The 13,141-nt window shown below is 42.4% G+C and overlaps 1 protein-coding gene across 1 annotated transcript; it reads left to right on the top strand.

Annotated features, from left to right (window-relative positions):
* The first annotated feature begins 9,052 nt into the window (after positions 1-9,052).
* LOC131247371 (uncharacterized) lies at positions 9,053-9,953 on the top strand. Its single transcript, XM_058247694.1, has 2 exons — positions 9,053-9,835; positions 9,873-9,953. Exon 1 carries the CDS (start codon positions 9,113-9,115, stop codon positions 9,722-9,724), a length of 612 nt encoding a protein of 203 aa, XP_058103677.1. The 5' UTR covers positions 9,053-9,112; the 3' UTR covers positions 9,725-9,835; positions 9,873-9,953.
* The last annotated feature ends 3,188 nt before the right edge of the window (positions 9,954-13,141 follow it).

Below are 13,141 nucleotides of genomic sequence, written 5' to 3' on the forward strand. Positions count from 1 at the left end.
GGTCAATTCCCTTCACTTCATGGTCAATTCCATGCATTTCACAGTCAATTCCAGCGATTCCCCTTCACTTCACGGTCAATTCAATTCATTTCACGGTTAATTCTCTTTACTTCACGGTCAATTCAATTCATTTCACAGTCAATTCCCTTCACTTCACGGTCAATTCCATGCATTTCATGGTCAATTCGGCAATTCCCCTTCACTTCACGGTCAACTCAATTCATTTCACAATTAATTCCCTTCACTTCACGGTGAATTCCATGCACTTCGTGGTTAATTCCCTTCACTTCACGGTCAATTCCATGCACTTCACGGTCAATTCCCTTCACTTCACGGTCAATTCTGGTGATTTCCCTTCACTTCACGGTCAATTCAATTCATTTCATGGTCAATTCCCTTCACTTCACGGTCAATTCCATGCATTTCACAGTCAATTTCGATAATTCTCCTTCACTTCACAGTCAACTCAATTCATTTCACAGCCAATTCCCTTCACTTCACGGTGAATCCATGGATTTCGCGGTCAATTCCCTTCACTTCACGGTCAATTCCATACATTTCACGGTCAATTCTGGCGATTCCCCTTCACTTCAAGGTCAATTCCATACATTTTACGGTCAATTCTGTAAGACCCGTGTCCTAATCCGTACTGTTCCGTTAGCTTCCGCGGTCCTTCCGGTCAAATTCCGGCAACCTTCGCACCGTATTCGGTGTTTGCGCACGATCCTAAGCCAGGTCCCGCGCACCGACGTCGGCTTGGTCCAAAAGTTATATCATAGCGACCGCGTCGTCACCGCGGTTCCAATGCCGTGACTTGCGCACCGAACCGATACCCAGGCAAGAAGATGCCGATCAGCGTTTATTCAGAAGAAACACCGCGCGTTGTGGATTTTGAGGGAATCTCTACAATTAGTCCCATCAATCAACCATTAAAGCATCCCATACCTCAAGTACAACAACCCATCTCCACCTTTTTCAAAAGTCTACCCTCTTTCCACCTCACCACTCCTCTTTTCCCATTTTCAACATCAACCATACCCCCTTTTTACAATTTTTCAACCCAAACCATCCCCCATCACTCCATCACCCATCATTCTCTCTCTCTCTCTCTCTCCCTTACAAGTCTCTCTCTCATTTCAACTCTCCCTTAAGCAATTCCATACGTATGAGACCCTCTCCCATTTTTTTCCAAGTTTCAAGTGTGGCCCATTTCCCACCCCTTCATCTCTCATCTCAACCATCCATTTCTCATCTTCCTCCATCAAAGAGGAGCACAAGGAGCTAAGGAAGCCAAGGGAGCAAGAAGATCAAGGGGTGGGTGTCTTGATAGGGTAGATTTTGATTTTTTTTTTTAGATGGGCCAAGTGAGGCCAATCGATCGATGGTTTGGATCTCGCTTTGGACCCTATGATGTGGCCGATGGCCCACTTGGATCATCATGATCATTCCATGATGGGGCCATTCTCCATGGACCCCATCATGATGTTTATTTCCTTACATGCTTAGGGTCATCTAGACCGTTTATTTTAAGTGGAGAAGGGATCTCCACCGTCGAATTTCGATTCCATAGACCCCACATGTAATGGGACCCACTTGATGTATGATTTAGTGCAAGGGAGGGCCCATAGTGCCGGGGTCCCTCCATCACACGGTCTCACTCTCTATCTCTCTCCCTTTTATCTTATTTATTCTATTTATTTTATTTTTGTAATAATGAGGTTATGTGGCCCACTTGGATGGATCCCACCCTGAAGCATACATCCTACTCAAGCCATCTACAAGTGGGGCCCACTTTGCGCTTAGTATCCACACCATACTCATGAGGTGGCCCACCTAAGCAGGGCCCACCTCTAATGTATTTACAAAGTCCAGCGTCCACGGACGCTGGACGTTCCTTTGAACATGCAAAAAATCAGCTTGGTTTCAAGTCAATGAGGTGGGCCACTTGAGTAGGCTCCATCTTGATGCATGTATTAAATCCACGCCGTCCATTTCGTTCTAAGCCTTAGGTTAGGCGTTGAACCAAAATATGGTGTCAATCCGAGGTCCTGGTGGGCCATACCGTGGCAAATGGAGGTTTGCACCATTGAAACCTTTCCTAACCCTTTTATACGTCGAAACAGGCCCAATATTGGGCTTGTTTTGCTTGTCAGAAGCTATGGAAGGCCGTTGGACGGAATAGATCGTCTAGATGTGGACACCTCCTGCGGAAACCACTGAAAAACAAGAAATCAAAAAAAATAATAATAAACAACACAACAGCGTTGCTGCTGTGTCAGAAAGCGCAGCAGGCAGCGCCTGCGGACGGACGTTCGCACAGCCACCCACGGCCGTGGCTGTGGGCCCCACCTTGATGTTTGTACACCATCTAAACCGTTCATAGGGTGGGCCACCCCCTGAAGTGGGCCCACCCCAAAAATCAGCCAGATCCAAGACTCAGGTGGCCCACACCGTAAGAAACAGTGGGATTAGACCTCTACCTTTGAAATCTTTTTGGGGTCCACAGAAGTTTTGGATCAGGGTGAAATTTGTTTTCACCCTTCATCTAGGCCCATGGGACCTTATCAGCGGGTTGGATGGCATAGAAACAATATGATGGGCCCCACATGAAGCCCACAGTGATGTAAGTGTTTTATCTCCACCGTCCGCCTGGACGGTGGAGCCCACTGTGGTGAGTGTGCGTGCGTGCGTGGGTGGGTGTATGCGTGCGTGTATGCGTGCGTGTGTGGTGTGTGCGTGTGTGTGTGTATATATATATATATGTATAATATTATACTATATATAATATCATATGTATTATATGTATATATTATATATTATATCCTGTTTAATATAATATTGGTGGGAGGCCCACCTTAGTTTGTTTGTAGCCTGTAATTGAGGCCCACCTTGGTATAGATGTAAGGCTCATGGGCCGAGGCCCATTGATGTATTAGGGGCCCATGGGTTATGGCCCATTAAAAAAAATGTTCTAGGGCCTATGGGTTTAGGCCCATTTGATGTACATATGGGGGGTCCGATTGGCGAGGCCCATTTGATATACATAAGGCCCATGTGAGTAGGCCCATTTGATGCATTCTAAGGCCCACGGGTTATGGCCCATTGCAATGCACATAAGGCCCATTGGTGCGGCCCATTGACGTGGTCCACTTGATGAATATGAGACCCATATGATACGACCCATTTGATATATTGAAGGCCCAATGGGATATACCTAAGGTCCATTGCAATGTGTAATCCCAATATGATTTATGTAATGATAATTGTGGCAGTCGTGCCTAGGGAGCAATGTTGGTTTGACGTCCACATTACAAGTATAATGTTGGTTAAATGTCCGCATTATGCCTTTCCCTAGGGCCCATTGTTGGGCCCATGCATGTTATGTGTAGGTCGTCTAGGCCCACCTTCGTTATGCATGTCATCCATCCTATATAACATGTTTAATTCCATGATTCATGAGCATATGCATCATACGTATGCTTGATATGAGAAATGATCGATCATAGCATATGGGTGGATTGTTTAGGGGCTCCCGACAGGGGGTTGCCCTACATGACCGCACGATACGCGCAGGATTGTTGCATGACCGGATAGTGTGATTCATGCATTCGCATTGTGTTATATGGTTACTGTACGCCCTAGCGTAGCCTCCACAGACGTATCGTGGTTGGCGGGATTGGATACCGAAAATTTCTTCTACATGGGGTGCGATAGATATCCTGGGTGAAAGTCCCTAAACCCTTATGGTACCAGGAGGTTGCTCCAACGCCTGACCGAGTGGATGCATGAGGCCGCACTTCCAATACCAGACGGTTGCGCTTTCCACCGTGTCATGGTCAGTTGGAAGGGGGTGCGGCCTTACCCGCCCGAGAGTAGGGGGCAATGCTAGGCTGAGTCTGACCAGCTCGAGGAATGGGTCCGCTATTGACGAGCCGAGCCCGATATTGGCAGGCGGATAGTGAGGTCTTTTTCACTCACCTTATTGCGCGCGATGGGGCGGCAATCTGGCTTGGAGTGTACTAGACCCCGGTGATATTCCAGATTTGAGCCGTATTGACATGTGGACTTAGATGAGGATTTGTATGCTTGACTTGCATTTCGCATTGCATGGCCTTGGTATGGCCGACATCATTCTTTGCACCGCATGGCCTTGGTACGGCTTGTGGGATTCTTAGCATTCATTAGCATGTTCCGCATTACTCTGATACTGCATAACTACATTATCACCTTGAGCAAACACTTTCACCACCCTCTAAGCTTTCTATAAGCTTATGCATGACCGTTGCGTGCAGGTGACATTGGATCGCAGCAGCGCTGAGGCTTGGACGCGTGGCTGATCTTTAGGAGTTTTTTTTTGTCTATCATCATTGTATTTCCCTTATGCTCATTGTACTTGTAAAGTTTTTGATTATAGTGGAAATGTGATGGAGTTTTTGGTTGTTGTTTGTGGGTTATGCCTTTGGTTATGCTTGTTACGAATCAAACTGATATACAAAATCCTCCTTGTAGCATCCCAGGATCGGAACCTGGCGAATGGGCGCTGGGAGTCAAGAATGGGGTTCTACGGAGGCTGTCAGCGCCGGATTCGGCGATCGGGAATTTTGTGAGCCCGGTTTCCGAGTTTGGGGCGTGACAAATTCCCTTCACTTCACGGTCATTTCCATTCATTTCGCGGTCAATACCCTTCATTTCACTGTCAATTCCATGCATTTCACGGTCAATCTCGACAATTTCCCTTCACTTCACGGTCATTTCCATGCATTTCACGGCCATTCCCCTTCACTTCACGGTCATTTCCATGCATTTCACGGTCAATCCCCTTCACTTCACGATCAATTCCATGCATTTCATGGTCAATTCCGGTGATGATGACGAATATGTTTCTAGGTGACTTCTTTCACAAAATTACTGATTAATTTTGAAGACATTGATGCTATCATAGGATAAAGAACCTGCTAAGAAGAAAATATGATGATGGAACAATGTTTGACTTCTGCTGCAGCCCATTGTATAATTCTTGCAATTTCACCTGCCAATCAAGATCTTGCTACCTCTGATGCATTTAAAATCTCTTGAGAAGTAGATCCTAAAGGTATGCGTTATAGCTGTTAAGAGCAAAAAGGATTCTTTCCTTGATGACTGTGTAGCTGTTATAGTCAGGGTGTTTACTTTTCAGCATGTGCAAAAAGATTGAATCTAGCTTAATGTAGATTTATTGATGCTGCTAATCATATGTTGAAAGTCGTTCAATTCATATGCTTTATTCAATGTACTATTATCCTAAACAAACACAATAATGTAACTCGTTTAGTATTCACATGTATAAGGTGGATTTAACCGAGTAGTAGGAAATCCACCGTTGTACTAGCTCAAATATGACCGACTTATCGGTCAGATTTTCAAAGTTCTTAATTGCAGGGATGTATGCTCACTCACTTCGCGATGATTTTCACTCATTTCGCGATCAATATCACTCACTTCTAGGCCAATTCCCCCTTCACTTCGCGATGAATTTCACTCAATTCTATGGCAGGTTCACTCACTTTGCAAAGTAAGTGAACGACTTAAATTGACCGTGAAGTGAAGGGGAAATGACGGAATTGATTGTGAGAAGTGAAGGGAATTGACCGTGAAGTGAAGAGAATTGATCGTGAAATAAATGGAATTGACCGTGAACTGAAGGGGGAATTGACCGTGAAATGCATGGAATTGGCCATGAAATGAAGGGGATTGATCGTGAAGTGAAGGGGAATCGTCGGAATTGACCGTGAAATGCATGTAATTGACCGTGAAGTGAAGGGAAATGACCGTGAAATGCATGGAATTGACCATGAAGTGAAGGGAATTGACCGCGAAATGAATTGAATTGACTGTGAAGTGAAGGAAATTGACCGTAAAATAAATGTCTTATTGGAAATTTGAATCGTAGTGGTAAGAAGTTCGCAATTCTAAAGAAAGCAACAAATGTATTCAATATATAACATTCAAAGTCATATTACAAAAAATGCACTACAAATTCACAGTCGTATTACAAAAATGTACTACAATTTGACGGTAAAATGCGTGACCCTATGAATGGGTTAGATGATGGAAAAACCTCAATGTGGGCCCAGTTAAGGAAATAACTTTCAACGGATCAGCCTTATTTTTGGTCTGATGCCTCAAAATGTTATAATAAAATAGATGGACGGTGTGGATATATCATATACATTACAGTGGGGTCCACATATTTAAGTCAAAATTTTTGTATCGCTTTTCGAGGTGGAATTACTCTCACCTTTTCAAGCTAGGTGAAAAAGTAATAATTACTTATTTACCATGATTTGCATGTATCTTGGAAAATTAAACACACCCTAAGGGAATTGAATTGACCATGAAGTGAAGGGGAAACGGCGGAATTGATCATGAGAAGTGAAGGGAATTGACCATGAAGTGAGGGGGATTGACCGTGAAATGAATTGAATTGACCGTGAAGGGGAATTGACCGTCAAATGCATGGAATTGACCGTAAAGTGAAGGGGATTGACTGTGAAATGAATTGAATTGACCGTGAAGTGAAGGGAACTGACTGTAAAATGCATGGAATTCACCGTGAAGTGAAGGGGATTGACCGTGCAATGAAGGGAATTGACCATGAAGTGAAGGGAAATGACCGTAAAATGCATGGAATTGACCGTGAAGTGAAGGGAAATGACCATGAAATGAATGGAATTGACCGTGAAGTGAAGTGAATTGACTGTGAAATGCATGAAAATGACCGTGAAGTGAAGGGAATTGACCGTGAAATGCATGGAATTGACCGTAAAGTGAAGGGGATTGACCGTGAAGTGAAGGGGAATCGCCAGAATCGACCGTGAAATGCATGGAATTGACTGTGAAGTGAGTGAAATTGACAACGAATTGACTGAAATGACCGATGAGTCGGTCATATTTGAGTGACGGATAAATGTGTGAAGTTTACCGAGAAGTGCATGAAATAGACCGAGAAATTCATTACATTTACCGCGAAACATCATCAAATTGACCGTTCATTTCTTGAAGTTGACGGTAAAATGCGTGAAATTGACCAAGTAGTACATAAAGTTGATCGATAAATACAGTAAATTGACCAAGATTTAAGTGAAATTGACCAGGAAACTTCGTCAGATTAACCGCGAACTTCTTGAAGTTCATTAGATAACAGCATGAAATTGACTTAGAAGTGCATGAAATTAACCGCGAACTTCTAGGTAAATTCTTTAGATTTTAAACATCCTTACCTTTCACAGCCTCCGTATCAATGAAATCCGTATTCGAGACAAAGAATAAGAGTGCGTTGACGTGAAACACGTTCTTCAGAGAAAAGTCTTTAAGATTTCACGTTTATCAATGCATCCACATCCTTTCAGAAAAAAAAAATGCACTTAGCCTTGAGTAGAATGCAACATGGAAGATGTAATGTGATAGTAGGATGGAGATTATAGGGAGATTTAATGAAGAAAATGGGTGAAAAGAAGGAATAGGGATGACAGAGATGAGTTCAGACGTGTATTTGGGTGTAAGAGCGACAATGGAGTGAAATTGATAAAGTAGGGGCATTTTCGACCCGTGAAAAGTCATCCGTACAGCAGGGGCTTATTCTGGGGATGTAAAAAGAAGTAGGTTATAAAGGTTAGTGGGCCATAAATGGGTTGAACAGTAGGAAATTTCTCAAAACAGAAAAAAAGAAAAGAAAAAAAGAGACCAGTTATTTGATACTTCGGCTGCATATGAAGCTTGATGTGCAGGCGCATAGAAATGGTACATGTAAACTTACTAAATTCTACAACCCACTATCGCTAAGTTATTTCCAAATATCAGATTCTTTGAATAACTCTAACATCTGATTCCTTGTTTGTTAAAATACGACCACTGGATACTTTCAATTTTTAACCGTCCTATAAACATTCACCAATATGATAATTAGATAATGATTGGTTCAAGGTACATCTAAACTGGTACCCAAAAATTGGACAATTTCATTTGAATGATTTGTAAGCCATGCATGCAATTTTTGAGTAATTTTTAGAGTGCCTGTGTATCATCCGCCACATTTTGTCCCAGCATCAAAACTTGTCTCTTAAAAAGGAGAAAATTATCACTGTAGATGCAACCTTTTATCCAGCTTCTTCTCCCAACAGCCCAAAACTTACCTTCCCAACTTAGATTTTTCATGTACGGACGGAGCATTTTCAGGACGGAAATACCCTGCTTGTCAAGGAAAAAGTAGCTGAAAAGTAGGGTATTTTTGTCCTCAAATGCTCTGTGCATACATGAAAGGTCTAAGCTGGGAAGATGAGTTTTAGACGGCCCATAAAAGAAACTAGATAAAAGGTGGAGCCTACAGTGATAATTTTCTCCTAAAAAAGGGCAGAGAGAGAGAGAGTGTGTGTGTGTCCAGCGCTCACGTACCACCATAACTTACAGTGGTCCTAGCTGCATTTGCACAGGTAGACAAACCAATCAATTTATTTAGACTGTCCACTGGATCTGACATAGGTTACCATGCAAATATCACACCAATCTAACAACCTTAACCATATGATCATTAGCCTTTAATATGGATGGCCAAGATCATCTACACAAAACAACATCCAACCAACTATTTGATCAATGTATTATTTAGGCCCCATCATGGATTGCTTATGATTCTAAAAAGTCACTTTTCTTAGGCAACTCTAACCATCTCATCCATGGTTCGGAAAAAGAAGGGCCACAAAAATAAGGACAACTCAAGGATGATTTGATCATCCAATCAGTATGATTTTTTGCATGGTGGCCCATAAAATGTGCTCTGGGCTTAATAGACAGCTCAGATCTATCAATTTCATAGATGGGACTGTGAGAGCACTGGAACTTCTCTCCATGAAAAAAATAAAAAAAGGTGCCATATACAAAGGTTGGGAGGCCGGCTGGTCAATGACTTGCACCACAAGGACCAAGACAAAGCCACAAAAGCCTTGGCTCCCAAGTTTCCATGCTTTTGCAAAAGAACATTTCTATTCCTATAAAGAGAGGTGGAGAGAACAAAGGTCTCCCCACCCCACCGCACCCACATCAATCATTCAATAGGCCCACTTAACCAAGGCAGGAGATGAAGAGAGAGGGTCGCCAACATGGGATGGTAAGGACCCAAATGATCTTACCACCACCATGGAATTCAAAGCCCGGGCGCAAGGTGGTCAATGAATTCGATTCACGTCCAACGGCCGGATTGTACACAAAGGTGTCATCGAAGCCATCGAACCACTCTAAGTTCACTGGAAAATGTGAGAGACCCAGGTGCATGGGGTGCCACACACACCCAGCCTGTAAGTCTAGCCACAAGGCTAAGGGTTCGCGCAAGATCAAATCATGTGATGTGGCCACAAATCATCGGTTGATCACATGGCGGGTCGTAGACAAGGGAGTCGGATTGAACTATACCGGGACATCGGCTAGCGGCGTTTTGAGCCATCTATCTGGGAAATACTGGGATGAAGTTGATGATGAAGTAGAATATGGCGAAGAAGGCGTCGTTGAAGATGCAGATGCTTTTGTGGATGGGCCAGTAATGGAATGTAGCGATGCGAAATCAACGGATGTGATCGGACCAGGTGCAGTTGAAATTGAAGAAGAAGGTGGTGAGATGGACTTTTATGCTGTTGGGTTTGTGTGGGATTGTATGGATGATGATGGAGATTGGTGTCTAGTGGGGGAGATGTGAATGTGGACAGTTAAAATAACTGTTTATGTTTGATAATAAGCTCTTATTCATCCAATATTTTCTTCTTCTTTTTTATGTTATTTTAATTTCTTTGGCATTATGATAGGAAATGTAACGATGAATGATCTAACAGTTATGAACAGATCAGTTTTCATTCTGTTTAGATCTTTAGGAAAATTTGTATTCATTCACCAAATAAAAAATAGAAATATGAGTTTCCAGGAAAGTACGGGAAAGGATTTCCTTCATTTTTAAATCTGATGCGTGGAAGAATAGTATTTCCATAAAAGAATTTATTAAACATGAAGGGTGGATATGATTGTGAGGCCAGCTGGTCAGATCATGACTCAGGTAGGGAGGAGCCCTATACTGTCTAATCATATCCTCAGTTAATGGGCTTGATGAGTGGTAGCGATCGTTTGGCATGTATGTATATAATGTGTATAGGATCATTGATTATGGACCGTTCATTGATACAAAATGGCATATCCACTTGTAGGCCAGTACAGATTAGCATCTTTCTTTGATACTAACATGAGTTTAGATTAACCCAACCTACTAAGCATATCCCTTTTGCTGTAAAGCATAACAACTTGACTTTTATACATTAGAGCTGATATCTATACCATCTTTCCCCCCTAACATGTTGCTTGTGTAGGACACCCGTATCATGAAAAGGCGGGTAGACCACAAATATTACTATTCTCTAAAATTAGGCTGACCCATTCACATTGGGTTGTCCATCGATTCCAATGGTGTGGCCCATCTGATGGGTATATTAACCTGATTTCGATGCTAGGCGATTGTCATGGTCGGGCTCAGTTGAGTAGCAATGGAATTTTAACTTTTGAAAAACATCAGATTTTAATTAATTTAGGATGCATGTAGTGTTGTAATATATATATATATATATATATATATATATATATATATATATATATATATAGAGAGAGAGAGAGAGAGAGAGAGAGAGAGAGAGAGAGAGAGAGAGAGAGAGAGTCATGCTCCCCTGTGCACCTACGCACGTGTGCACCTTTGCACACGTGACATGGGTGTCTAATCTGAACGGTCCATGTGATGCGGAATCCCATAAAAGCCCATGTGACAAATTTTCACCCTGATCTAATATTCTGGTGGGTCATAGCAATGAGAAATGCAAATCAATGGAGGAAACTGTTTTCATTTTTCATGGCCCATCAAAGTTTTAAATCAAAGTAAAACTTGGACCCTGGGGGTTTCAGGAGGTGCTGCTTCAATGAACGGTTCAGATTTTGGATCCACATCACGTATGATGGGTTCTCAAAAAAGTTCGTACGTAATACCTACAAACTGGTTCGCAGGTGAGCATTTCCATATATATATATATATATATATATATATAATAAAAAAGGTGTTTGAAAAATACCTTTTTCTGGGTTTTGGGAATAGTCCCACATTGGAAAAAGAGGCGGATTTTTTTGTAGTTTATATGAGGAGTGTGGAGTATTATAATACTTACCCTCATGGTACAAAGGAGAATGGAACTTGCGTGTTCCATTGCGTTGCACTGGAACACCCGCGCACGCTCGGTCTCGATCGCGGGCTCGAGCTTGGTGCGAGGGCGTGGGCATGTGAGGCAGTGTGGCTGTAGAGGCACTAGTGGCGCACTTCGCACGTCCGCATCGTGTCGCTTCTTCGCGACCTTGAGTGAACCGGAGCGAGACATGTGCGATTCACGGTGCGACTAAGTGGCTAAGGCGAATGGTTGGTTGGACGAATGAGAGTCCCTCTGAAATATAGAGAGCTGAAAAAAGAGCTGTTGCAGCAGATCTATAACAGTTGTGCAATTGGTGCAGGGTCCAGCTGTAACTACTGCATGACTAGCCCAACAGCTAAAAAACGGCTAGCTATTGTCTCACAACAGTCAGCTATAACTACTGCATAGCTAGCCTAACAACTAGAAAACAGCTAGCTGTTGTCTCACAACAGTTACAATGGGATTTATTTTCCTAGACCATAACTCTCAGCCACCACAACCTATATAAATAAGGCCTGGATGGGTTTCCAAACCATCTCACCACACTCCAGCAATACCAATACGAATTAAATCATCTCCTCTCCTGCAGACCAAAAAATCAGCAATATAGCAAGGATTGATCAGAACCATTGCTTGAAGAACAGACCAATGGTGTGGTCTAGAACGGTTCAACTGAACCAGTGGTTGAAGAACTGACCAGTGCAGTTGTCTAAATTATAAATTCTAATTATCTTCTCTTTTCTTTTTGGGGATTTGTTTTTTATTGTACTTCTGCCAGATAGTGTGTAAAAGAGTTCCATAGTGCTGAACACAGACCCACACCAGGCTCGTCGTATCTTAGAAGTGGTTTGCCTGTAACCTATCAGCATACTCAATCTTTTTTAGTAGGGGCAAATAGCGCTTTAAGGATGGCATCTCAGACGTGCTTCAGCCTGTCCTTAGTTCAGATCATCTTGATTTTTTCGAGTTCCATATTTTACATAAATAATTTTAATTTGTATAAATTTCCAATAATCTTAAAGCGTTATTTGTGATGGAAGCCGACAGCGTTTCATCCATCAAGTTAATGAATTAGGACTTGATATGTCTTGATCGGTTCGATAGAACCAATTTTACGAGATGGCAAGACAAGCTCAATTTTTTTCTAACGGCGCTGAAGATCTATTACATATTAGATCCAAATCTACAAGCACTACCTGAAGCATCCGACAAAGACACACTTGAACAGGTGGCTGCCTACACCAAATGAGCTGAAGACGAACTCTTATGTCGAGGACACATTCTGAACGCACTCTCCGACCGCCTATACGATCTGTACCAACAGACGTCATCAACAAAAAAGATCTGGGCCGCTTTGAAGTTCAAATACAAGGCTGAAGAAGAAGGTACCAACAAATTCCTCATCGCCAGGTATTTTGACTTCAACATGGTAGATAACAAACCACTGCTGCCCCAAATCCAAGAACTGTAGTTAATAGTAAACAAAATCAAACCCATCAAAATTGATCTTCCTGAATCATTCTAAGTCGAGGCTATAATCGTTAAATTGCCATCGATGTGGAAAGACTATAGAAAGAAGTTGCTGCATAAAACTGAGGACTACACATTGGAACAAATTCAGAAACACCTCAGAATTGAGGAAGAATCTCGTAACTGCGACAGAAAGAATGATAACGGGAATGCCTCGTCCAAGGTACATGTAGTAAAGAACACTAATAACAAGAATCCCGAGAAGGACGATTCCCTGAAACTCAATAAAGGAAAATTCAAGAAAAACACCTAAAAGAATAACGGAAAGTTCAAAGGCCCATGCCATGTCCATGCGAAAACCGGGCACTATGCTTGAGTATGTCGATATCGCAAATATAAAAAAGAGGCAAGTGCAGTAGAAGAAGGCAATA

Source organism: Magnolia sinica, chromosome 5, assembly GCF_029962835.1.
Source record: "Magnolia sinica isolate HGM2019 chromosome 5, MsV1, whole genome shotgun sequence".
Lineage (NCBI taxonomy): Eukaryota > Viridiplantae > Streptophyta > Magnoliopsida > Magnoliales > Magnoliaceae > Magnolia > Magnolia sinica.